Source organism: Oncorhynchus masou, chromosome 2, assembly GCF_036934945.1.
Source record: "Oncorhynchus masou masou isolate Uvic2021 chromosome 2, UVic_Omas_1.1, whole genome shotgun sequence".
In the NCBI taxonomy this organism is placed as follows: Eukaryota; Metazoa; Chordata; class Actinopteri; order Salmoniformes; family Salmonidae; genus Oncorhynchus; species Oncorhynchus masou.
In genome coordinates, this window is record NC_088213.1 from 20,919,735 (window position 1) to 20,946,494 (window position 26,760).

The window sequence follows — 26,760 nt, forward strand, 5'->3', positions numbered from 1 at the left end:
GGGGAGAGGGAAGGGAGGAAAGGAGAGAACTAGAGGAGATGGGGAGAGGCCATGTGGACACAGGGGAGAGAAAGAGAGGAGATGGGGAGAGGCCATATGGACACAGAGGAGAAATAGAGGAGATGGGGGAGGGGGAAGGGAGGAAAGGAGAGAAATAGAGGAGATGGGGAGAGGCCATATGGACACAGGGGAGAGAAATAGATGAGATGGGGGAGGGGGAAGGGAGGAAAGGAGAGAAATAGAGGAGATGGGGGAGGGGGAAGGGAGGAAAGGAGAGAAATAGAGGAGATGGGGAGAGGCCATGTGGACACAGGGGAGAGAAATAGATGAGATGGGGGAGGGGGAAGGGAGGAAAGGAGAGAAATAGAGGAGTTGGGGGAGAGGGAAGGGAGGAAAGAAGAGAAATAGAGGAGATGGGGAGGGGCCATGTGGACACAGAGGAGAAATAGAGGACATGGGGGAGAGGCCATGTGGACACAGGGGAGAGAAATAGAGGAGATGGGGAGAGGCCATGTGGACACAGAGGAGAAATAGAGGAGATGGGGGAGAGGCCATGTGGACACAGAGGAGAAATAGAGGAGATGGGGAGAGGCCATATGGACACAGGGGAGAGAAATAGATGAGATGGGGGAGGGGGAAGGGAGGAAAGGAGAGAAATAGAGGAGATGGGGAGAGGCCATATGGACACAGGGGAGAGAAATGGAGGAGATGGAGAGAGGCCATGTGGACACAGGGGAGAGAAATAGAGGAGATGGGGAGAGGCCATGTGGACACAGAGGAGAGAAATAGAGGAGATGGGGAGAGGCCATGTGGACACAAGGGAGAGAAATAGAGGAGATGGGGAGAGGCCATGTGGACATAGGGGAGAGAAATAGAGGAGATGGGGAGAGGCCATGTGGACACAGAAGAGAAATAGAGGAGATGGGGAGAGGCCATGTGGACACAGAGGAGAGAAATAGAGGAGATGGGGGAGAGGGAAGGGAGGAAAGGGGAGAAATAGAGGAGATGGGGGAGAGGGAAGGGAGGAAAGGAGAGAAATAGAGGAGAGGGGGAGAGGCCATGTGGACACAGAGGAGAGAAAGAGGAGATGGGGAGAGGCCATGTGGACACAGGGGAGAGAAAGAGGAGATGGGGAGAGGCCATGTGGACACAGGGGAGAGAAATAGTGGAGATGGGGGAGAGGCCATGTGGACACAGGGGAGAGAAATAGAGGAGATGGGGGAGAGGGAAGGGAGGAAAGGAGAGAAATAGAGGAGATGGGGAGAGGCCATATGGACACAGGGGAGAGAAATAGATGAGATGGGGGAGGGGGAAGGGAGGAAAGGAGAGAAATAGAGGAGAGGGGGAGAGGCCATGTGGACACAGAGGAGAGAAATAGAGGAGATGGGGAGGGGCCATGTGGACACAGAGGAGAAATAGAGGAGATGGGGGAGAGGCCATGTGGACACAGGGGAGAGAAATAGAGGAGATGGGGAGAGGCCATGTGGACACAGAGGAGAAATAGAGGAGATGGGGGAGAGGCCATGTGGACACAGAGGAGAAATAGAGGAGATGGGGGAGAGGCCATATGGACATAGGGGAGAGAAAGAGAGGAGATGGGGAGAGGCCATGTGGACACAGAGGAGAAATAGAGGAGATGGGGAGAGGCCATGTGGACACAGAGGAGAGAAATAGAGGAGATGGGGAGAGGCCAAATGGACACAGGGGAGAGAAATAGAGGAGATGGGGAGAGGCCATGTGGACACAGGGGAGAGAAATAGAGGAGATGGGGAGAGGCCATATGGACACAGAGGAGAGAAATAGAGGAGATGGGGGAGAGGGAAGGGAGGAAAGGAGAGAAATAGAGGAGATGGGGAGAGGCCATGTGGACACAGGGGAGAGAAATAGAGGAGATAGGGGAGAGGCCATATGGACACAGTTGAGCGAAAGAGAGGAGATGGGGGAGAGGCCATGTGGACACAGGGGAGAGAAATAGAGGAGATGGGGAGAGGCCATGTGGACACAGGGGAGAGAAATAGAGGAGATAGGGGAGAGGCCATATGGACACAGTTGAGCGAAAGAGAGGAGATGGGGGAGAGGCCATGTGGACACAGGGGAGAGAAATAGAGGAGATAGGGGAGAGGCCATGTGGACACAGAGGAGAGAAATAGAGGAGATAGGGGAATGGCCATGTGGACACAGGGGAGAGAAATAGAGGAGATGGGGAGAGGCCATGTGGACACAGAGGAGAGAAATAGAGGAGATGGGGAGAGGCCATGTGGACACAGGGTAGAGAAATAGAGGAGATGGGGAGAGGCCATATGGACACAGTTGAGCGAAAGAGAGGAGATGGGGAGAGGCCATGTGGACACAGAGGAGAGAAATAGAGGAGATGGGGAGAGGCCATGTGGACACAGGGTAGAGAAATAGAGGAGATGGGGAGAGGCCATATGGACACAGGGGAGAGAAATAGAGGAGATTGGGGAGAGGGAAGGGAGGAAAGGAGAGAAATAGAGGAGATGGGGGAGGGGGAAGGGAGGAAAGGAGAGAAATAGAGGAGATGGGGAGAGGCCATGTGGACACAGAGGAGAGAAATAGAGGAGATGGGGAGAGGCCATGTGGACACAGAGGAGAGAAATAGAGGAGATGGGGGAGAGGGAAGGGAGGAAAGGAGAGAAATAGAGGAGATGGGGAGAGGCCATATGGACACAGAGGAGAGAAATAGAGGAGATGGGGGAGAGGGAAGGGAGGAAAGGAGAGAAATAGAGGAGATGGGGGGGGGAAGGGAGGAAAGGAGAGAAATAGAGGAGATGGGGAGAGGCCATGTGGACACAGAGGAGAGAAATAGAGGAGATGGGGAGAGGCCATGTGGACACAGAGGAGAGAAATAGAGGAGATGGGGAGAGGCCATGTGGACACAGGGGAGAGAAATAGAGGAGATGGGGGAGAGGGAAGGGAGGAAAGGAGAGAAATAGAGGAGATGGGGGAGGGGGAAGGGAGGAAAGGAGAGAAATAGAGGAGATGGGGAGAGGGAAGGGAGGAAAGGAGAGAACTAGAGGAGATGGGGAGAGGCCATGTGGACACAGGGGAGAGAAATAGAGGAGATGGGGAGAGGCCATGTGGACACAGAGGAGAGAAATAGAAGAGATGGGGAGAGGCCATGTGGACACAGGGGAGAAAAATAGAGGAGATGGGGGAGAGGCCATGTGGACACAGAGGAGAGAAATAGAGGAGATGGGGGAGAGGGAAGGGAGGAAAGGAGAGAAATAGAGGAGATGGAGAGAGGCCATGTGGACACAGGGGAGAGAAATAGAGGAGATGGAGAGAGGCCATATGGACACAGGGGAGAGAAATAGAGGAGATGGGGGAGAGGGAAGGGAGGAAAGGAGAGAAATAGAGGAGATGGGGAGAGGCCATATGGACACAGAGGAGAGAAATAGAGGAGATGGGGGAGAGGGAAGGGAGGAAAGGAGAGAAATAGAGGAGATGGGGGAGGGGGAAGGGAGGAAAGGAGAGAAATAGAGGAGATGGGGAGAGGCCATGTGGACACAGGGGAGAGAAATAGAGGAGATGGGGGAGAGGGAAGGGAGGAAAGGAGAGAAATAGAGGAGATGGGGGAGGGGGAAGGGAGGAAAGGAGAGAAATAGAGGAGATGGGGAGAGGCCATGTGGACACAGAGGAGAGAAATAGAGGAGATGGGGAGAGGCCATGTGGACACAGAGGAGAGAAATAGAGGAGATGGGGAGAGGCCATGTGGACACAGGGAGAGAAATAGAGGAGATGGGGGAGAGGGAAGGGAGGAAAGGAGAGAAATAGAGGAGATGGGGGAGGGGGAAGGGAGGAAAGGAGAGAAATAGAGGAGATGGGGAGAGGGAAGGGAGGAAAGGAGAGAACTAGAGGAGATGGGGAGAGGCCATGTGGACACAGGGGAGAGAAATAGAGGAGATGGGGAGAGGCCATGTGGACACAGAGGAGAGAAATAGAAGAGATGGGGAGAGGCCATGTGGACACAGGGGAGAAAAATAGAGGAGATGGGGGAGAGGCCATGTGGACACAGAGGAGAGAAATAGAGGAGATGGGGGAGAGGGAAGGGAGGAAAGGAGAGAAATAGAGGAGATGGGGAGAGGCCATATGGACACAGAGGAGAGAAATAGAGGAGAGGGGGAGAGGCCATGTGGACACAGAGGAGAGAAATAGAGGAGATGGGGAGAGGCCATGTGGACACAGGGGAGAGAAATAGAGGAGATGGGGAGAGGCCATATGGACACAGAGGAGAAATAGAGGAGATGGGGAGAGGCCACAAGGACACAGAGGATAGAAATAGAGGAGATGGGGGAGAGGCCATGTGGACACAGGGGAGAGAAATAGAGGAGATGGGGAGTGGCCATGTGGACACAGGGGAGAGAAATAGAGGAGATGGGGAGAGGCCATGTGGACACAGGGGAGAGAAATAGAGGAGATGGGGGAGGGGGAAGGGAGGAAAGGAGAGAAATAGAGGAGATGGGGAGAGGCCACAAGGACACAGAGGAGAGAAATAGAGGAGATGGGGAGAGGCCATGTGGACACAGAGGATAGAAATAGAGGAGATGGGGGAGAGGCCATGTGGACACAGGGGAGAGAAATAGAGGAGATGGGGAGAGGCCATGTGGACACAGAGGAGAACTAGAGGAGATGGGGGAGAGGCCATATGGACACAGAGGAGAACTAGAGGAGATGGGGAGAGGCCATGTGGACACAGAGGAGAAATAGAGGAGATGGGGAGAGGGAAGGGAGGAAAGGAGAGAACTAGAGGAGATGGGGAGAGGCCATGTGGACACAGAGGAGAACTAGAGGAGATGGGGAGAGGCCATGTGGACACAGAGGAGAACTAGAGGAGATGGGGAGAGGCCATGTGGACAGAGGAGAACTAGAGGAGATGGGGAGAGGGAAGGGAGGAAAGGAGAGAACTAGAGGAGATGGGGAGAGGCCATGTGGACAGAGAGGAGAACTAGAGGAGATGGGGAGAGGCCATGTGGACACAGAGGAGAACTAGAGGAGATGGGGAGAGGCCATGTGGACACAGAGGAGAACTAGAGGAGATGGGGGAGAGGCCATGTGGACAGAGGAGAACTAGAGGAGATGGGGAGAGGCCATGTGGACACAGAGGAGAACTAGAGGAGATGGGGGAGAGGCCATGTGGACACAGAGGAGAACTAGAGGAGATGGGGAGAGGCCATGTGGACACAGAGGAGAACTAGAGGAGATGGGGAGAGGCCATGTGGACACAGAGGAGAACTAGAGGAGATGGGGAGAGGCCATATGGACACAGAGGAGAACTAGAGGAGATGGGGGAGAGGCCATGTGGACACAGAGGAGAACTAGAGGAGATGGGGAGAGGCCATGTGGACACAGAGGAGAACTAGAGGAGATGGGGGAGAGGCCATGTGGACACAGAGGAGAACTAGAGGAGATGGGGAGAGGCCATGTGGACACAGAGGAGAACTAGAGGAGATGGGGGAGAGGCCATGTGGACACAGAGGAGAAATAGAGGAGATGGGGGAGAGGCCATATGGACACAGAGGAGAACTAGAGGAGATGGGGAGAGGCCATATGGACACAGAGGAGAACTAGAGGAGATGGGGGAGAGGCCATGTGGACACAGGGGAGAGAACTAACCCTCCCAGACTCCACATGAACACACCATGAAGCAGGCTTTGCAGAGGACAGGAGCGAGGAGAGGGAGAAGAGAGGCGAGGGGAAGGGAGAGGAGTCATACCTCCATGATGGGGTTGGATGCGAGGACCTTCTCCTCTACGTTGGCCTCTGTGGCTGCTCCACTGACTGTAGCAAAGTAGCGCATGGCGTATTTAGCTGAGACAGTCTTCCCTGCTCCCGACTCACCGCTTACGATTATAGACTGGTTCCTCTCATCTCTAAAACAGGAGAGAAGGAAAGACTGAGACGGAGGGAAGAGATTCTGCCATGTGGCAACTTATTTGGCTCAGTCATGCCAATACAACAATACACACATAACAAAAATCATAGAAGATAAAAACAGAAAGTCATTACTTAGTTCCATTATGGTTCTGAAAACGGTGTGAGTTCACTGTAGCAGACAACATTCTGTACAGTAAAGATGCCAACTGGGACCATAGGTCACTATGCTACAGAGTGTGTGTGTGTGTGTGTGAGTGAGTGAGTGAGTGAGTGAGTGAGTGAGTGAGTGAGAGAAGTGAATGTGTGTTCACTAGGTGTGTATGAAAAAGCGTGTGTATGTATGTGAGAGAGTGCTCTGTGTGCTCATTCTGTCAAACGAAAAGATCAATGCAGATATTTTCATATCTGATCAATAGTCTTCCGATTAATGAATTATTTACTTTACCTCATGTTAGTCTCATTCCAAACGTCGTAAATTGTTGGTTATCTGCACGAACCCAGTCTTCACTATGAGTCATCCATACATCAATTGTCTTAAATCATTTATTTATTAACTAACTAAACAAATCACAGAAATGCACACACAAACAAAGTAGATATGGTTCCAAGAAATGATAAGGGAATGTGCCCTAGTGGACTAAACCGGCATGGCGGCTTGTTAGACAAAAGGGAAGTGGGGGTCGACTGAGAAGTCACTACAGAGTTAATAATTATAACAATTTAAAATGCTAATCCTTTACACATGAACGCTCACTTATTCGGGAACAATTGCAATCAATATATATATTTACGCTCAGTGTGTCATTCATTCATGTTGCTGAAGAATGAGTGTTTTGGCAGTTGTCGTTCTTCGCGTTCAATGATAACGAATTCCTAGCTGCAGACTAGTATTTAATATCAAAGACTTGTTCTTATTCTGTCGATATCGATACTCTAAGAGTTTAACCACGTGGTATGGTTAAAAGATTCAGCAATGGTCTGCAACCTTTGTCCCATCGTAATGGAGGAAAACATGGTCTACTGAGAATTTCTCAAAGTTGGGTTTTTATTTGGAATTGCAGAAAAGGGGCTGTCTGACCCTAACTGGGCTCATGTGCGGTCCAGGATGCCTGACCCTAACTGGGCTCATGGGCGGTCCAGGATGCCTGACCCTAACTGGGCTCATGGGCGGTCCAGGATGCCTGACCCTAACTGGGCTCATGGGCGGTCCAGGATGCCTGACCCTAACTGGGCTCATGGGCGGTCCAGGATGCCTGACCCTAACTGGGCTCATGGGCTGTACAGGATGCCTGACCCTAACTGGGCTCATGGGCTGTACAGGATGCCTGACCCTAACTGGGCTCATGGGCTGTACAGGATGCCTGGCCCTAACTGGGCTCATGGGCTGTACAGGATGCCTGGCCCTAACTGGGCTCATGGGCGGTCCAGGATGCCTGACCCTAACTGGGCTCATGGGCTGTACAGGATGCCTGGCCCTAACTGGGCTCATGGGCTGTACAGGATGCCTGGCCCTAACTGGGCTCATGGGCGGTCCAGGATGCCTGACCCTAACTGGGCTCATGGCGGTTCTCTGATTTAGTTCAACTCAAAAGGGAATTGGAGTTTCCTTCATTAAACAGTCCAAAATCACATTACACAATTTTACAAACAGTATCATCCTCATTCATTCATCTTATACAACAATTAGATGTAAACCTCATATCTGAGGCTATTGTATAAACAGCATTATGGTAATGTGGCCGCACCATCTCCCATGAGCCTCACCAAAATGTAACAAACGGACCAGTTCGTAGCTGGATTCTTCACCGATCTTTTATACCTTCTTCGGAACATAAATGTTGTTCGGACCTCAAGTTCTGTGAGGTGGAAGAAATTCCTTTGTTCTCTTTGAAAATTCACTCTGTCGTTATACTGTGTGGCCATGAGGAGATCCTCTCCTCAGGAATTTACAACATCTCTCTGACCACAGCAGTCTGGTTGTAGGAGCAGAGCGGAGGATGGTGCTTGCTGTACCCAAAGAGGGCAACGTCATAACACACCACATACAAGTACTTGGGAGTATGACTAGACTAGACTGTCCTTCTCTCAGGACATATCAAAGCTGCAGGTTAAGGTTAAATCTAGACTTAGTTTCCTCTATCGTAATCGCTCCTCTTTCACCCCAGCTGCCAAACCAACCCTGATTCAGATGACCACCCTACCCATGCTAGATTATGGAGACGTCATTTAAAGATCGGCAGGTAAGGGTGCTCTCGAGCGGCTAGATGTTCTTTACCATTCGGCCATCAGATTTGCCACCAAGGCTCCTTATAGGACACATCACTGCACTCTATATTCCTCTGTAAACTGGTCATCTGTGAACTAAGTAAAATGGTGCAGGAAGAAATGGCAGCAGTTTTACATGGCAGCAGTGTTTTTTTGCGTTATTTGTAACTTATTTTGTACATAATGTTTCTGTAACCGTAACCTACGGCAAAAAAAGAGCTTCTGGATATCAGGACATCGATCACTTACCTCGGATTAGACAAAGATTTTTTCCTTCAACAAGCAGGAAGCACACGACATTCTCCAAACACCCGACAGGGCCAACATCCCAGTTATTTGCAAGAGGAGGAGACGCAGGTATAGAAGACACAGAGCGGGAAGCATCGTGAGGACCCGCAGGAGGTGAGTGGGAAAGCTGCCGTTACCGTAAATATTACTCGCCAACGTGCCATCATTGGACAATAAATTAGACGAGGTACAATCATGAATATCCTACCAACGGGGCATCAAAAACTGTAATGTTTCACGGAATCGTGGCTGAATGACGACATGGATATTCAGCTAGCGGGATATACGCTGCACCAGCAAGATAGAACAGGACACTCCGATAAGACGGACGGGGGGGGGCTGTAGTGGAGCAGGTTGAGAGCTTCAAGTTCCTTGGTGTCCACATCACCAACAAACTAGAATGGTCCAAACAGACCAAGACGGTCGTGAAGAGGGCACGACAAAGCCTATTCCCCCTCAGGAAACTAAAAAGATTTGGCATGGGTCCTGAGATCCTCAAAAGGTTCTACAGCTGCAACATCGAGTGCATCCTGACTGGTTACATCACTGCCTGGTACGGCAATTGCTTGGCCTCCGACCGCAAGGCACTTCAGAGGGTAGTGCGTACGGCCCAGTACATCACTGGGGCTAAGCTGCCTGCCATCCAGGACCTCTACACCAGGCGGTGTCAGAGGAAGGCCCTAAAAATTGTCAAAGACCCCAGCCACCCCAGTCATAGACTGTTCTCTCTACTACCGCATGGCAAGCTGTACCGGAGTGCCAAGTCTAGGACAAAAAGGCTTCTCAACAGTTTTTACCCCCAAGCCATAAGACTCCTGAACAGGTAATCAAATGGCTACCCAGACTATTTACAATGTGCGTGTCCTCCAACCCCTCTTTTACGCTGTTGCTACTCTCTGTTTATCGTATATGCATAGTCACTTTAACTATACATTCATGTACATACTACCTCAATCAGCCTGACTAACCGGTGTCTGTAGGTAGCCTCGCTACTGTATATAGCCCCGCTACTGTTATAGCCTCACTACTGTATATAGCCGGTCTTTTTACTGTTGTTTTATTTCTTTACTTACTTATTGTTCACCTAATACCTTTTTTTGCACTATTGGTTAGAGCCTGTAAGTAAGCATTTCCCTTTAAGGTCTACACCTGTTGTATTCGGCACACGTGACAAATAAACTTTGATTTGATCTCTGTATACCCGTCGCAAGACCCACTGGTTGATGCTTATTTATAAAACCCTCTTTGGCCTCACTCCCCCCTATCTGAGATATCTACTGCATCCCTCATCCTCCACATACAACACCCGTTCTGCCAGTCACATTCTGTGAAAGGTCCCCAAAGCACACACATCCCTCGGTCGCTCCTCTTTTCAGTTCGCTGCAGCTAGCGACTGGAACGAGTTGCAACAAACACTCAAACTGGACAGTTTTATCTCAATCTCTTCATTCAGACTCAATCATGGACACTCTTACTGAGAGTTGTGGCTGCTTTGCGTGATGTATTGTTGTCTCTACCTTCTTGCCCTTTGTGCTGTTGTCTGTGCCCAATAATGTTTGTACCATGTTTTGTGCTACTACCATGTTGTGTTCCTTACGTGCTGTTTTGTCATGTGTTGCTGCCTTGCTATTGTTGGGTTCTGATTTCTTGACTTATGAAATGTACTTATTGATGAACTGAGGGGAATGTATAATGTATATGGTGGATGCAATTAAGCTTGGAATGTACTGAGGGCAGGGAAGACTATCGCACGTGGCAGGCACTGATAAGGTTGGAGAGCTGTGGATTAGTGAGGAGGGGGTCGAGGTCAGGTCAGGTCAGGGTAAGGGAGAAGGAACAGTTTATTGCCCATGTCACTTAATTTTCTGCCTAGCAACAGAGACGTAATGGTTAGAGAGGAGGAGATTCCACCCCAAATTGTAATATATATCACCAGTGGTGGAACCGTGTCTTTATCTGATGCAGCTGTATTGACCCAATGGGAAAATAAACTTGGTTTAAGCTTTCAGTGTCCGTCGCGTTCTTACTCTGATAATAAGAACCCAACACTATGTTGTCGTCTTAGGTCTCTCTTTATGTTGTGTTGTCTCGTCATGATGTTGGTTTTGTCCTGTATTTCTATATATATATATAATTTGCCTTTTGGTAGGCCGTCATTGTAAATAAGAATTTTTTCTTAACTGACTTGACTAGTTTAATAAATAACAAGACAGTAAATACACACACTGTACTATGCTTCCATTGAAGGTCTCAAACTGTCTGTCTGACATCGTTTGAAACCTGGGAAATCTGTGTATACTGCCTTTGAGCAGGTAACACTCGCACGCACGCACACCATGCACACCACGCACGCACACACACCACGCACACCCACCTGGCCATCTGTTTGTAAGCCTCCTCAGCCACAGCGAAGATGTGAGGGTCCATGTCTCCCATGTTCTGGCCACTGTACGCATTGATGATGTCACTACCGTAGATGGGAAGGTTCTCATAGGGATTAATGGCCACCAGCACAATACCTACAGGAAGAGAGGAGGAGTTGGTGTGTGTGTGTGTGTGTGTGTGTGTGTGTGTGTGTGTGTGTGTGTGTGTGTGTGTGTGTGTGTGTGTGTGTGTGTGTGTGTGTGTGTCTGTGTGTGTGTGGGCATACCACAGTATGTGTAGATGAGTTTGGAGTCGGTGAAGCGGACTTTAAGGTTGTGCAGGACGGCCGGCTCGTGGAGGTAGCTAAGAGCTGTGAGGTCATTCTCCCCCACCAGGATGTCAGGGTTCCGGAGGTGAGGAAGGTTCTTTGTCTTATCATCCAGCTTGTGCTCAATGTCCTGGACAGCACAGATTAAACAGGGACGTTATCACACACAATATATGTGTGTATCACAGGGGGCTGGTGGCAGCTTAATTGGGGAGTACTGGCTCATAGTAATGGCTGGAACAGAATGAATGGAACGGTATCAAACATTGTTTCATTGTGCTTTATACCATTCCATTTAGTCCATTCCAGCCATTATTGTAATTTGCCTCCCCCTCACCAGCCTCCTGTGGTGTGTGTGCTGAGTAGGGACCTGGTTTTATGTAACTCAGTGACATAAAAAAAACAGACAGTTGGTGAACATAAGCCTCACACATGTATCAAAATATGCCACCAAATGGGTCAGGTTTCTGCCCCCATTTCCTTCTGAACGGTTTATTGGACTTGGTTGACATCGAAACATGGACATGTTTTTATGATATGTATGGTGATATATTGCAGTAACTGTGTGTGTGTGTGTGTGTTTACTGTGCATCTCATCACAAATGAGAGGATGTTATGCAACTACCCAACCCTACACCACCCTTCTCCTCCTCCTCCTCCTCTGCTCCAGTACTCACCTTTCCATCCTCCAGTGTGAGGTGTAGGGTGGAATCTCCATGTTTGTAGTTCTTAGTGAGCTCTGCTGACTTCCACACCTCATCTGCATCAGGGATCCACACCCGAGCAAACTGAGAGAGAGGAGAGGAGAGGAGAAAGAAGGAGAGTGAGAAGGGAGAGAAAGGTTCTACATGACATAAAACATACTACAGAGTGTGTTCTCCAAGTCAGAAAGCTACATAAGGCCTATATCAGTCAGTAATGTCCCCAGACTCAATGTCTACTGCAGAGAGAACCTGCTGCTGTATCAGACTGGTACAGTGCTGACTGAGGCTGTTGTATCTCATTTCACCATCTAACATGATCAATACTGCTGGACATTCATAAAGACTCAAACCCAGTCCACATGATTCTGGGACCGATCACAACATGACAGGAATGCCTTCAGATCCCAGCCCTGTGGAACGAGCCTGTCAGCTGATCAAAGACATGTGAAAAACACAGAAACAAAAACACTGTAAAACTGACTGGGGTTGATCCCGGGTCTTCAGCCTTCCACTAGACTGTGCTGGTCCGCTGAGCTAAAGCCACGGCATTAGCTAAGTCGTCAGGTTGTAGCACGGGCAGCTAACAGAAGTCTTCAGGCCTCAGGCTCACAAGAGTGCAGTTCACAGAACCACATCCGTAACCCACACGCAGGAGAGCCGACTGGTAGATCCCAGCTTTAACAGCTGCCATTAGAAAGGTCAATCAGATGGCCAATCAGTAATCTTTACATCTCACTAAGCAGCTCAATGATGATCAGCGCTACACAAAGCTTATCCTGGTTTATCCTGGTTTATCCTGGCCCATTATTACCACCAGCAGCCCTGTATATACAGACCTTTCAGCGGCACACACACAGAAGGCTGGTCTGGGTCTCATTTCATAGTGCAAACAATGTTTAGTTCGGAACAAATTATTATTTACAATGGCGGCCTAGTGGGTTAACTGCCTTGTTCAGGGTCAGAATGACAGATGTTTACCTTGTCAGCTCATGGATTCGATCTAGCAACCTTTTGGTTACTGGCCCAATGCTCTAACCACTAGGCTACCTGCCGCCCCATGATACTGCTTGTTTGGGAAAATGGGCCTGCTTGACCTGAATACTACTGTATCCTATACACAACTGGTTCCTGTCTTTGATACTCCAACTAACGCTCTTAGAACAGTCTGTAAAATGTGTCAGAATCTCATTGGAAGGAAGGATTTACATGAAGACTGAAACCAAGCTTCAGTGTGTGTATGTGTGTGTGAGCGCGTGTGTTGGCACTAAGACTGTTGGCACTCGGATCGGATGCTCTCATATCCTCATGACTCACCCTAACCTTCCAGCAACCCTCAGCCAACCTTCCAGGAACATTCTGTGGAAAAGTCTTGCTCATAGCCATATACTCACACAGACAGACAGACAATAATCACCATTGTAGTAGGTAGGCTTACATATTCAGACCTACGTCATCGTCATGTCATCATGGTTTATCACTATGTAATGGATAAGGTATTCTTGTGATGCTCCACAATGAATTGAAATGAATCTTTCACACCAGTGTTTAACACTGAAAGGTCAGAGCAGTGTGTGTGTGTGTGTGTGTGTGTGTGTATATACAGAGATCAGCAGAGAAAAGTGCTGACTCGACAGAACACATAATCAGTCATCCTATAGCAGGGTTACTGAGGCTATTCTGTTGCTCTCTCGTTCCTTCCTGGAGAGCGGTTCACAGCCCAGCTCCTAGCAATGGAAAGGAGGAGTGAGGGAGTGAGAGAATGTGTGAGAGAGATGGAGAGAGTGAGAAAGAAACGGGAGGGTGGAGGTAAAAATAGCCTCACACACACACCTCATTGAGTAGCATCACCATACACCGCTGAGCACACTTCCTGTCCTCCTAATCACACACACACTTTCTGCAGCAATGAAGCGTGTAAACCATTTCCTAGTCCACATTGTGAGGAGGAGGGGGGGGGGGGATTGAGTCATATTTATAGACAGATCCCCAGGGTTACAGTAGAGGACAGATGAATGGTACAACTCTACCCCAAGCACACACAAACACAGACACGGACAGAGAGGAGTCAGAGGGACCCTGTCTGCTACATGGTGCTAGTGGGGGTCAGCTGGACTGGTCAACTATACAGGGGAGGAGGAGAGGGATAAGGAGGAGGATGCAGGAAGAGAAGGAGATATCATCTCCCTTGTGACATCAGCCCTCATGACTCAGAGTGACGGCGTTTCTCGTCACACACCCTTTGCTTGCCTGGTCATGACCTGGAACAGCTGATCAGAGTGGGAGAGGAAGAGCTACAGGGATGTGTGTAAGAGGGGGAGAGGAAGAGCTACAGGGATGTGTGTAAGAGGGGGAGAGGAAGAGCTAAAGGGATATGTGTAAGAGGGGGAGAGGAAGAGCTACAGGGATGTGTGTAAGAGGGGGAGAGGAAGAGCTACAGGGATGTGTGTAAGAGGGGGAGAGGAAGAGCTAAAGGGATATGTGTAAGAGGGGGAGAGGAAGAGCTACAGGGATGTGTGTAAGCGGGGAGAGGAAGAGCTACAGGGATGTGTGTAAGAGGGGGAGAGGAAGAGCTACAGGGATGTGTGCAAGAGGGGGATAGGATGAGCTACAGGGATCTGTGTAAGAGGAAGAGTTACAGGGATGTGTGTAAGAGGGTGAGAGGAAGAGCTACAGGGATGTGTAGAAGGGGGGGAGAGGAAGATCTACAGGGATGTGTGTAAGAGGGGGAGAGGAAGAGCTACAGGGATGTGTGTAAGAGGGGGAGAGGAAGAGCTACAGGGATGTGTGTAAGAGGGGGAGAGGAAGAGCTACAGAGATATGTGTAAGAGGGGGAGAGGAAGAGCTACAGGGATGTGTGTAAGAGGGGGAGAGGAAGAGCTACAGGGATGTGTGTAAGAGGGTGAGAGGAAGAGCTACAGGGCTAAGAGGGGGACAGGGATGTGTGTAAGGGATCTGTGGGAGAGGAAGAGCTACAGGGATGTGTGTGTAGAAGGGGGAGAGAGGAAGAGCTACAGGGATGTGTGTAAGTGGGGGAGAGGAAGAGCTACAGGGATGTGTAAGAAGGGGGAGAGGAAGAGCTAAAGGGATGTGTGTAAGAGGGGAGAGGAAGAGAGGGATGTGTGAGAGGAAGAGCTACAGGGATGTGTGTAAGAGGGGAGAGGAAGAGCTACAGGGATGTGTGTAAGAGGGGAGAGGAAGAGCTACAGGGATGTGTGTAAGAGGGGAGAGGAAGAGCTACAGGGATGTGTGTAAGAGGGGAGAGGAAGAGCTACAGGGATGTGTGTAAGAGGGGAGAGGAAGAGCTACAGGGATGTGTGTAAGAGGGTGAGAGGAAGAGCTACAGGGATGTGTGTAAGAGGGGGAGAGGAAGAGCTACAGGGATGTGTGTAAGAGGGGGAGAGGAAGAGCTACAGGGATGTGTGTAAGAGGGTGAGAGGAAGAGCTACAGGGATGTGTGTAAGAGGGTGAGAGGAAGAGCTACAGGGATCTGTGTAAGAGGAAGGGATGTGTGTAAGAGGGTGAGAGGAAGAGCTACAGGGATGTGTGTAAGAGGGTGAGAGGAAGAGCTACAAGGATGTGTGTAAGAGGGTGAGAGGAAGAGCTACAGGGATGTGTGTAAGAGGGGAGAGGAAGAGCTACAGGGATGTGTGTAAGAGGGATGGGTAAGAGAGGGGAAGAGCTACAGGGATGTGTGTAAGAGGGGGAGAGGAAGAGCTACAGGGATGTGTGTAAGAGGGGGAGAGGAAGAGCTACAGGGACGTGTGTAAGAGGTGGAGAGGAAGAGCTACAGGGACGTGTGTAAGAGGGTGAGAGGAAGAGCTACAGGGACGTGTGTAAGAGGGTGAGAGGAAGAGCTACAGGGACGTGTGTAAGAGGGGGAGAGGAAGAGCTACAGGGATGTGTGTAAGAGGGGGAGAGGAAGAGCTACAGGGATGTGTGTAAGAGGGTGAGAGGAAGAGCTACAGGGATGTGTGTAAGAGGGTGAGAGGAAGAGCTACAGGGATGTGTGTAAGAGCTACAGGGATGTGTGTAAGAGAGGGTGAGGAGGAAGAGCTACAGGGATCTGTGTAAGAGGAAGAGCTACAGGGATGTGTGTAAGAGGGTGAGAGGAAGAGATACAGGGATGTGTGTAAGAGGGGGAGAGGAAGAGCTAAAGGGATGTGTGTAAGAGGGGGAGAGGAAGAGCTACAGGGATTTGTGTAAGAGGGGGAGAGGAAGAGCTACAGGGACGTGTGTAAGAGGGGGAGAGGAAGAGCTACAGGGGCGTGTGTAAGAGGTGGAGAGGAAGAGCTACAGGGACGTGTGTAAGAGGGTGAGAGGAAGAGCTACAGGGATGTGTGTGTAAGAGGGGAGAGGAAGAGCTACAGGGATGTGTGTAAGAGGGGGAGAGGAAGGGCTACAGGGATGTGTGTAAGGGGGGGAGAGGAAGAGCAACAGGGATCTGTGTAAGCGGGGAGAGGAAGAGCTACAGGGATGTGTGTAAGAAGGAGAGGAAGAGCTTCAGGGATGTGTGTAAGAGGGTGAGAGGAAGAGCTACAGGGATGTGTGTAAGAGGGTGAGAGGCAGAGCTACAGGGATGTGTGTAAGAGGGTGAGAGGAAGCGCTACAGGGTTGTGTGTAAGAGGGGGAGATGAAGAGCTACAGGGATGTGTGTAAGAGGGGGAGAGGAAGAGCTACAGGGATGTGTGTAAGAGGGGGAGAGGAAGAGCTACAGGGATCTGTGTAAGAGGGGGAGAGGAAGAGCTACAGGGATGTGTGTAAGAGGGTGAGAGGAAGAGCTACAGGGATCTGTGTAAGCGGGGAGAGGAAGAGCTACAGGGATGTGTGTAAGAGGGAGAGGAAGTGCTACAGGGATGTGTGTAAGAGGGAGAGGAAGTGCTACAGGGATGTGTGTAAGAGGAAGAGCTACAGGGATGTGTGTAAGCGGGGAGAGGAAGAGCTACAGGGATGTGTGTAAGAGGGGGAGAGGAAGAGCTACAGGGATGTGTGTAAGAGGGAGAGGAAGAGCTACAGGGATGTGTGTAAGAGGGAGAGAGGAAGAGCTACAGGGATGTGTGTAAGCGGGGAGAGGAAGAGCTACAGGGATCTGTGTAAGAGGAAGAGCTACAGGGATGTGTGTAAGAGGGGTAGAGGAAGAGCTACAGGGATGTGTGTAAGAGGGGGAGAGGAAGAGCTACAGGGATGTGTGTAAGGGGGGGAAAGGAAGAGCTACAGGGATGTATGTAAGGGGGGGGAGAGGAAGAGCTACAGGGATGTGTGTAAGAGGGGGAGAGGAAGAGCTACAGGGACGTGTGTAAGAGGGTGAGAGGAAGAGATACAGGGACGTGTGTAAGAGGGTGAGAGGAAGAGCTACAGGGATGTGTGTAAGAGGGTGAGAGGAAGAGCTAAAGGGATGTGTGTAAGAGGGGGAGAGGAAGAGCTACAGGGATGTGTGTAAGCGGGGAGAGGAAGAGCTACAGGGATGTGTGTAAGTGGGTGAGAGGAAGAGCTACAGGGATGTGTGTAAGAGGGTGAGAGGAAGAGCTACAGGGATGTGTGTAAGGGGGGAGAGGAAGAGCTACAGGGATTTGTGTAAGAGGGAGCGAGGAAGAGCTACAGGGATGTGTGTAAGCGGGTGAGAGGAAGAGATACAGGGATGTGTGTAAGAGGGGGAGAGGAAGAGCTACAAGGATGTGTGTAAGAGGGTGAGAGGCAGAGCTACAGGGATGTGTGTAAGAGGGTGAGAGGAAGAGCTACAGGGTTGTGTGTAAGAGGGGGAGAGGAAGAGCTACAGAGATGTGTGTAAGAGGGGGAGAGGAAGAGCTACAGAGATGTGTGTAAGAGGGGGAGAGGAAGAGCTACAGGGATGTGTGTAAGAGTGTGAGAGGGAGAGCTACAGGGATGTGTGTAAGAGTGTGAGAGGAAGAGCTACAGGGATGTGTGTAAGAGGGTGAGAGGAAGAGCTACAGGGATGTGTGTAAGAGGGGGAGAGGAAGAGCTACAGGGATGTGTGTAAGAGGGGGAGAGGAAGTGCTACAGGGATGTGTGTAAGAGGGAGAGGAAGAGCTACAGGGATGTGTGTAAGAGGAAGCGCTACAGGGATGTGTGTAAGAGGGAGAGAGGAAGAGCTACAGGGATGTGTGTAAGAGGAAGAGCTACAGGGATGTGTGTTAGAGGGGTTGAGGAAGAGCTACAGGGATGTGTGTAAGAGGGGGAGAGGAAGAGCTACAGGGATGTGTGTAAGAGGGGGAGAGGAAGAGCTACAGGGACGTGTGTAAGAGGGTGAGAGGAAGAGATACAGGGACGTGTGTAAGAGGGGGAGAGGAAGAGCTACAGGGATGTGTGTAAGAGGGTGAGAGGAAGAGCTAAAGGGATGTGTGTAAGAGGGGGAGAGGAAGAGCTACAGGGATGTGTGTAAGAGGAAGAGCTACAGGGATGTGTGTAAGTGGGTGAGAGGAAGAGCTACAGGGATGTGTGTAAGAGGGGGAGAGGAAGAGCTACAGGGATGTTTGTAAGAGGGACAGCGGAAGAGCTACAGGGATGTGTGTAAGCGGGGAGAGGAAGAGCTACAGGGATCTGTGTAGGAGGAAGAGCTACAGGGATGTGTGTAAGACGGGGAGAGGAAGAGCTACAGGGATCTGTGTAAGAGGAAGAGCTACAGGGATGTGTGTAAGAGGGGGAGAGGAAGAGCTACAGGGATGTGTGTAAGAGGGGGAGAGGAAGAGCTACAGGGATGTGTGTAAGAGGGGGAGAGGAAGAGCTACAGGGATCTGTGTAAGAGGGTGAGAGGAAGAGCTACAAGGATGTGTGTAAGAGGGTGAGAGGAAGAGCTACAGGGATCTGTGTAAGAGGAAGAGCTACAGGGATGTGTGTAAGAGGGTGAGAGGAAGAGCTACAGGGATGTGTGTAAGAGGGGGAGAGGAAGAGCTACAGGGATGTGTGTAAGAGGGTGAGAGGCAGAGCTACAGGGATGTGTGTAAGAGGGTGAGAGGAAGAGCTACAGGGATGTGTGTAAGCGGGAGAGAAAGAGCTACAGGGATGTGTGTAAGAGGGGGAGAGGAAGAGCTACAGGGATGTGTGTAAGAGGGGGAGAGGAAGAGCTACAGGGATGTGTGTAAGAGGGTGAGAGGAAGAGCTACAGGGATGTGTGTAAGAGGGTGAGAGGAAGAGCTACAGGGATCTGTGTAAGAGGAAGAGCTACAGGGATGTGTGTAAGAGGGTGAGAGGAAGAGCTACAGGGATGTGTGTAAGAGGAAGAGCTACATGGATGTGTGTAAGAGGGGGAGAGGAAGAGCTACAGGGATTTGTGTAAGAGGGGGAGAGGAAGAGCTACAGGGATGTGTGTAAGAGGGGGAGAGGAAGAGCTACAGGGACGTGTGTAAGAGGTGGAGAGGAAGAGCTACAGGGACGTGTGTAAGAGGGTGAGAGGAAGAGCTACAGGGATGTGTGTAAGAGGGGGAGAGGAAGAGCTACAGGGATGTGTGTAAGAGGGGGAGAGGAAGAGCTACAGGGATGTGTGTAAGGGGGGAGAGGAAGAGCAACAGGGATCTGTGTAAGCGGGGAGAGGAAGAGCTACAGGGATGTGTGTAAGAGGGTGAGAGGAAGAGGTACAGGGATGTGTGTAAGAGGGGGAGAGGAAGAGCTACAGGGATCTGTGTAAGAGGGGGAGAGGAAGAGCTACAGGGATTTGTGTAAGAGGGGAGAGGAAGAGCTACAGGGATGTGTGTAAGAGGGGGAGAGGAAGAGCTACAGGGACGTGTGTAAGAGGTGGAGAGGAAGAGCTACAGGGACGTGTGTAAGAGGGTGAGAGGAAGAGCTACAGGGACGTGTGTAAGAGGGGGAGAGGAAGAGCTACAGGGATGTGTGTAAGAGGGTGAGAGGAAGAGCTACAGGGATGTGTGTAAGAGGGTGAGAGGAAGAGCTACAGGGATGTGTGTAAGAGGGTGAGAGGAAGAGCTACAGGGATCTGTGTAAGAGGAAGAGCTACAGGGATGTGTGTAAGAGGGTGAGAGGAAGAGATACAGGGATGTGTGTAAGAGGGGGAGAGGAAGAGCTACAGGGATGTGTGTAAGAGGGGGAGAGGAAGAGCTACAGGGATTTGTGTAAGAGGGGGAGAGGAAGAGCTACAGGGACGTGTGTAAGAGGGGGAGAGGAAGAGCTACAGGGGCGTGTGTAAGAGGTGGAGAGGAAGAGCTACAGGGACATGTGTAAGAGGGTGAGAGGAAGAGCTACAGGGATGTGTGTAAGAGGGGGAGAGGAAGAGCTACAGGGATGTGTGTAAGAGGGGGAGAGGAAGAGCTACAGGGATGTGTGTAAGGGGGGAGAGGAAGAGCAACAGGGATCTGTGTAAGCGGGGAGAGGAAGAGCTACAGGGATGTGTGTAAGAAGGAGAGGAAGAGCTTCAGGGATGTGTGTAAGAGGGGGAGAGGAAGAGCTACAAGGACGTGTGTAAGCGGGGAGAGGAAGAGCTACAGGAATGTGTGTAAGAGGGGGAGAGGAAGAGCTACAGGGATGTGTGTAAGAGGGGGAGAGGAAGAGCTACATTGATGTGTGTAAGAGGGTGAGAGGAAGAGCTACAGGGATGTGTGTAAGAGGGGGAGAGGAAGTGCTACAGGGATGTGTGTAAGAGGGGGAGAGGAAGAGCTACAGGGATGTGTGTAAGGGGGGAGAGGAAGAGCAACGGGGATCTGTGTAAGCGGGGAGAGGAAGAGCTACAGGGATGTGTGTAAGAGGGGGAGAGGAAGAGCTACAGGGATGTGTGTAAGAGGGGGAGAGGAAGAGCTACAGGGATGTGTGTAAGGGGGGAGAGGAAGAGCAACAGGGATCTGTGTAAGCGGGGAGAGGAAGAGCTACAGGGATGTGTGTAAGAGGGGGAGAGGAAGAGCTACAGGGATGTGTGTAAGGGGGGAGAGGAAGAGCAACAGGGATCTGTGTAAGCGGGGAGAGGAAGAGCTACAGGAATGTGTGTAAGAGGGAGAGGAAGAGCTACAGGGATGTGTGTAAGAGGGGGAGAGGAAGAGCTACAAGGATGTGTGTAAGCGGGGAGAGGAAGAGCTACAGGGATGTGTGTAAGAGGGGGAGAGGAAGAGCTACAGGGATGTGTGTAAGAGGGGGAGAGGAAGAGCTACATGGACGTGTGTAAGAGGAAGAGCTACAGGGATGTGTGTAAGGGGGGAGAGAGGAAGAGCTACAGGGATGTGTGTAAGAGGGAGAGAGGAAGAGCTACAGGGATGTGTGTAAGAGGGGGAGAGGAAGAGCTACAGGGATCTGTGTAAGAGGAAGAGCTACAGGGATGTGTTTAAGAGGGGGAGAGGAAGAGCTACAGGGATGTGTGTAAGAGGGGGAGAGGAAGAGCTACAGGGATGTGTGTAAGGGGGGAAAGGAAGAGCTACAGGGATGTGTGTAAGGGGGAGAGGAAGAGCTACAGGGATGTGTGTAAGGGGGAGAGGAAGAGCTACAGGGATGTGTGTAAGAGGGTGAGAGGAAGAGCTACAGGGATGTGTGTAAGAGGGGGAGAGGAAGAGCTACAGGGATGTGTGTAAGAGGGGGAGAGGAAGAGCTACAGGGATGTGTGTAAGCGGGGAGAGGAAGAGCTACAGGGATGTGTGTAAGAGGGGGAGAGGAAGAGCTACAGGGATGTGTAAGGGGAGGAAGAGCTCCAGGGATGTGTGTAAGGGGGAGAGGAAGAGCTACAGGGATGTGTGTAAGGGGGGAGAGGAAGATCTACAGGGATGTGTGTAAGAGGGAGAGAGGAAGAGCTACAGGGATGTGTGTAAGCAGGGAGAGGAAGAGCTACAGGGATCTGTGTAAGAGGAAGAGCTACAGGGATGTGTGTAAGAGGGGGAGAGGAAGAGCTACAGGGATGTGTGTAAGAGGGGGAGAGGAAGAGCTACAGGGATGTGTGTAAGAGGGGGAGAGGAAGAGCTACAGGGATGTGTGTAAGAGGGGAAGAGGAAGAGCTACAGGGATGTGTGTAAGAGGGGGAGAGGAAGAGCTACAGGGATGTGTGTAAGAGGGGGAGAGGAAGGGCTACAGGGATGTGTGTAAGGGGGAGAGGAAGAGCTACGGGGATGTGTGTAAGAGGGGGAGAGGAATTGCTACAGGGATGTGTGTAAGAGGGGGAGAGGAAAAGCTACAGGGATGTGTGTAAGGGGGGAGAGGAAGAGCTACAGGGATGTGTGTAAGAGGGGGAGAGGAAGAGCTATAGGGATCTGTGTAAGAGGGGGAGAGGAAGAGCTACAGGGATGTGTGTAAGGGGGGGAAAGGAAGAGCTACAAGGATGTGTGTAAGGGGGGGGAGAGGAAGAGCTACAGGGATGTGTGTAAGAGGGAGAGAGGAAGAGCTACAGGGATGTGTGTAAGAGGGGGAGAGGAAGAGCTACAGGGATCTGTGTAAGAGGAAGAGCTACAGGGATGTGTGTAAGGGGGGAAAGGAAGAGCTACAGGGATGTGTGTAAGGGGGGGAGAGGAAGAGCTACAGGGATGTGTGTAAGAGGGGGAGAGGAAGCGCTACAGGGATGTGTGTAAGGGGGGAAAGGAAGAGCTACAGGGATGTGTGTAAGGGGGGGAGAGGAAGAGCTACAGGGATGTGTGTAAGAGGGGGAGAGGAAGAGCTACAGGGATGTGTGTAAGAGGGGGAGAGGAAGAGCTACAGGGATGTGTGTAAGAGTGGGAGAGGACGAGCTACAGGGATGTGTGTAAGAGGGGGAGAGGAAGAGCTACAGGGACGTGTGTAAGAGGGTGAGAGGAAGAGATACAGGGATGTGTGTAAGAGGGGGAGAGGAAGAGCTACAGGGATGTGTGTAAGCGGGGAGAGGAAGAGCTACAGGGATGTGTGTAAGAGGGTGAGAGGAAGAGCTACAGGGATGTGTGTAAGAGGGGGAGAGGAAGAGCTACAGGGATGTGTGTAAGGGGGAGAGGAAGAGCTACAGGGATGTGTGTAAGAGGGAGAGAGGAAGAGCTACAGGGATGTGTGTAAGAGGAAGAGCTACAGGGATGTGTGTAAGAGGGGGAGAGGAAGAGCTACAGGGATGTGTGTAAGAGGGGGAGAGGAAGAGCTACAGGGATGTGTGTAAGAGGGGAGAGGAAGAGCTACAGGGATGTGTGTAAGAGGGGAAGAGGAAGAGCTACAGGGATGTGTGTAAGAGGGGGAGAGGAAGAGCTACAGGGATGTGTGTAAGAGGGGGAGAGGAAGAGCTACAGGGATGTGTGTAAGGGGGGAAGAGGAAGAGCTACAGGGATGTGTGTAAGAGGGGGAGAGGAAGAGCTACAGGGATGTGTGTAAGAGGGGGAGAGGAAGAGCTACAGGGATGTGTGTAAGGGGGGAGAGGAAGAGCTACAGGGATGTGTGTAAGAGGGTGAGAGGACAGAGGGGTCTGCAGCAAGCAGCAGAGTGTGATGTAACCTTGCTTGAGGCTTTAGCTCAGTGGGCTACTGTAGAGCTAACATATGCCTGAGGCAAGCGTTCAATATGATCCTGACAAACTGTTACACACTGCAGGTCTACTCCTGGAGATGTTTAGTACTTCAGTGCCATCCTCAGGGGCCCAGAGCAACCAGTAAGAACACCAGCAACCTTCTGACCTGGGATTTGAACCAATAGGCGAACTCCCACCCCAGTGGTTAGTTGTATTAGAGTAGTGTATACGTGTTTGGTAGCAGGGAAAGGCCAGTAGCAACTCAGGCCGGCCCATTAATCCAGGACTGACTAAGAGACTAAAGATCAACACTGTATTAACTCTGGATTTACCTCTAATCTAATCCTTACACAGAGAACTACACATCCACTCTCTCTATCTCTCTCTCTCACACACACACACACACACACACACACACACACACACACACACACACACACACACACACACACTTATTGGTTATACCAGTCCTTTCACAGCAGTGAATACTGAAAGGCTCTGAGAGATGCTACTGGTTCAGTGTACCCGGGGCGAGGAGCTAGTGAGGCAGACCCAGAAGAGAGGAGAGAGGATAGGGGGAGGGGGGGAAAGAGGACAGGAGGGGGAGAAGAGAGGACAGGATGGGGGGGGAGAGAAGGGACAGGGGGGGGAGAAGAGAGGACAGGGGGGGAGACGAGAGAGGACAGGAGGGGGGAGAAGAGAGGACAGGAGGGGGGGAGAAGAGAGGACAGGAGGGGGAGAAGAGAGGACAGGAGGGGGAGAAGAGAGAGGACAGGAGGGGGAGAAGAGAGGACAGGGAGGGGGAGAAGAGAGGACAGGAGGGGGAGGGGGACAGGAGGGGGGATGAGAGGACAGGAGGGGGAGAAGAGAGGACAGGGGGGGGAGAAGAGAGGACAGGAGGGGGGGAAGAGAGGACAGGAGGGGGAGAGAGGGCAGGGGGGGAAGGGAGGACAGGAGGGGGAGGGAAGAGAGGACAGGAGGGGGAGAGAAGAGAGGACAGGAGGGGGAGGGAAGAGAGGACAGGAGGGGGAGAGAAGAGAGGACAGGAGGGGGAGAGAAGAGAGGACAGGAGGGGGAGAGAAGAGAGGACAGGAGATGGGACAGGGGGAGAGAAGAGAGGACAGGAAGGGGGAGAGAAGAGAGGACTGGAGGGGGAGAAGAGAGGACAGGAGGGGGGGAAGAGAGGACAGGAGGGGGAAGAAGAGAGGACAGGAGGGGGAAGAGAGGACAGGAGGGGGAAGAGAGGACAGGAGGGGGGGGAAGAGAGGACAGGAGGGGGGGAAGAGAGGACAGGGGGAGAGAAGAGAGGACAGTAGGGGGAGAGAAGAGAGGACAGGAGGGGGGAGAAGAGAGGACAGGAGGGGGAGAAGAGAGGACAGGAGTGGGGGGAAGAGAGGACAGGAGGGGGGAAGAGAGGACAGGAGGGGGAGAAGAGAGGAAAGGAGGGGGAGAGGAGAGGACAGGAGGGGGGAGAAGAGAGGACAGGAGGGGGAGAAGAGAGGACAGGAGAAGAGAGGACAGGAGGGGAGAAGAGAGGACAGGGGGGGGGAAGAGAGGACAGGAGGGGGGAAGAGAGGACAGGAGGGGGAGAAGAGAGAGGACAGGGGGGGAGGACAGGAGGGGGAGAAAGAGAGGACAGGAGGGGGACAGGAAGGGGGAAGAGAGGACAGGAGGGGGAGAGAGGACAGGAGTGGGGAGAAGGAGAGGACAGGAGGGGGAGAGAGGACAGGAGGGGGAGAAGAGAGGACAGGAGGGGGAGAAGAGAGGACAGGGGAGGGGGGAGGACAGGAGGGGGGGAGGACAGGAGGGGGAAGAGAGAGGGACAGGAGGGGGGAAGAGAGGACAGGAGGGGGGGAAGAGAGGAAGGAGGGGGGGGAGAAGAGAGGAAAGGAGGGGGAGAGGAGAGGACAGGAGGGGGAGAAGAGAGGACAGGAGGGGAGAAGAGAGGACAGGAGGGGAGAAGAGAGGACAGGAGGGGAGAAGAGAGGACAGGAGGGGGAAGAGAGAGGACAGGAGGGGGAGAAGAGAGGACAGGGGGGGAGGACAGGAGGGGGAGAAGAGAGGACAGGAGGGGGGGGACGGGAAGGGGGAAGAGAGGACAGGAGGGGGAGAGAGGACAGGAGTGGGGAGAAGAGAGGACAGGAGGGGGAGAGAGGACAGGAGTGGGGAGAAGAGAGGACAGGAGGGGGAGAGAGGACAGGAGGGGGAGAGAGGACAGGAGGGGGGAGGACAGGAGGGGGAGGACAGGAGGGGGGGAAGAGAGGACAGGAGGGGGGGAAGAGAGGACAGGAGGAGGGGGGGAAGAGAGGAAAGGAGGGGGAGAAGAGAGGACAGGAGGGTAGAAAGTAACAGCAGAGGTGTTAATACATTTGTTCACAGCCAACAGGATTATTAGAAGCAGATTAACCCTCTAAAACTGAGCTTTCACTTCATCAGTCAGATCTCTCCCCCTCTTTCACCTCCTCTCCTTCTCCCCTCTTGTTCACTCTTCCTCTGTCCTTCATTCCTTTATTTCTCCTGATCTGACAAAGCAGGACAGGCCAGACATCCACCATGTAGCTTTCACAACTCAGCATTACAGATCACTGACTGTGACTGCAGATGGAGGAGAGGAGGAGGAGGATGAGGAGAGTTGAACTGGGATTCTCTGCCTCTAACCCTATTACAGGGGCTGAGTCAGGATGGTAAGTTGGTGGTTGAAGATATCCCTCTAGTGGTGTGGGGGCTGTGCTTTGGCAAAGTGGGTGGGGTTATATCCTTCCTGTTTGGCCCTGTCCGGGGGTGTCCTCGGATGGGGCCACAGTGTCTCCTGACCCCTCCTGTCTCAGCCTCCAGTATTTATGCTGCAGTAGTTTATGTGTCGGGGGGCTGGGATCAGTTTGTTATATCTGGAGTACTTCTCCTGTCCAATTCAGTGTCCTGTGTGAATCTAATTGTGCGTTCTCTAATTCTCTCCTTCTCTCTCACTCTTTCTCTCTCTCGGAGGACCTGAGCCCTAGGACCACCTGAGCCCTAGGACTACCTGACATGACTCCTCCTTGCTGTCCCCAGTCCACCTGGCCGTGCTGCTGCTCCAGTTTCAACTGTTCTGCCTTATTATTATTCGACCATGCTGGTCATTTATGAACATTTGAACATCTTGGCCATGTTCTGTTATAATCTCTACCCGGCACAGCCAGAAGAGGACTGGCCACCCCACATAGTCTGGTTCCTCTCTAGGTTTCTTCCTAGGTTTTGGCCTTTCTAGGGAGTTTTTCCTAACCACCGTGCTTCTACACCTGCATTGCTTGCTGTTTGGGGTTTTAGGCTGGGTTTCTGTACAGCACTTTGAGATATCAGCTGATGTACGAAGGGATATATAAATAAATTTGATTTGATTTGATTTGAACTGCAGCCGGCCCTCATCCTGCAGGCCTGGTGTCTTCACTACTGTTGAGGGGGAGGATGAGGAGAGTTGAACTGCAGCCAGCCCTCATCCTGCAGGCCTGGTGTCTTCACTACTGTTGAGGGGGAGGATGAGG

At 51.7% G+C, this 26,760-nt stretch overlaps 1 protein-coding gene across 1 annotated transcript in view; it reads right to left on the reverse strand.

Annotated features, from left to right (window-relative positions):
- Window positions 1-26,760, reverse strand: part of LOC135552760 (unconventional myosin-Va-like) — a 96,809-nt gene that overhangs the window by 64,659 nt on the left and 5,390 nt on the right. The window contains exons 4-7 of the mRNA XM_064984588.1: window positions 11,818-11,984; window positions 11,099-11,270; window positions 10,823-10,967; window positions 5,735-5,891 (exon numbers count right to left, since the gene is read on the reverse strand). Of these exons, the coding sequence (XP_064840660.1) occupies window positions 5,735-5,891; window positions 10,823-10,967; window positions 11,099-11,270; window positions 11,818-11,984 (641 nt within the window). The remainder of the gene's footprint in view (window positions 1-5,734; window positions 5,892-10,822; window positions 10,968-11,098; window positions 11,271-11,817; window positions 11,985-26,760) is intronic.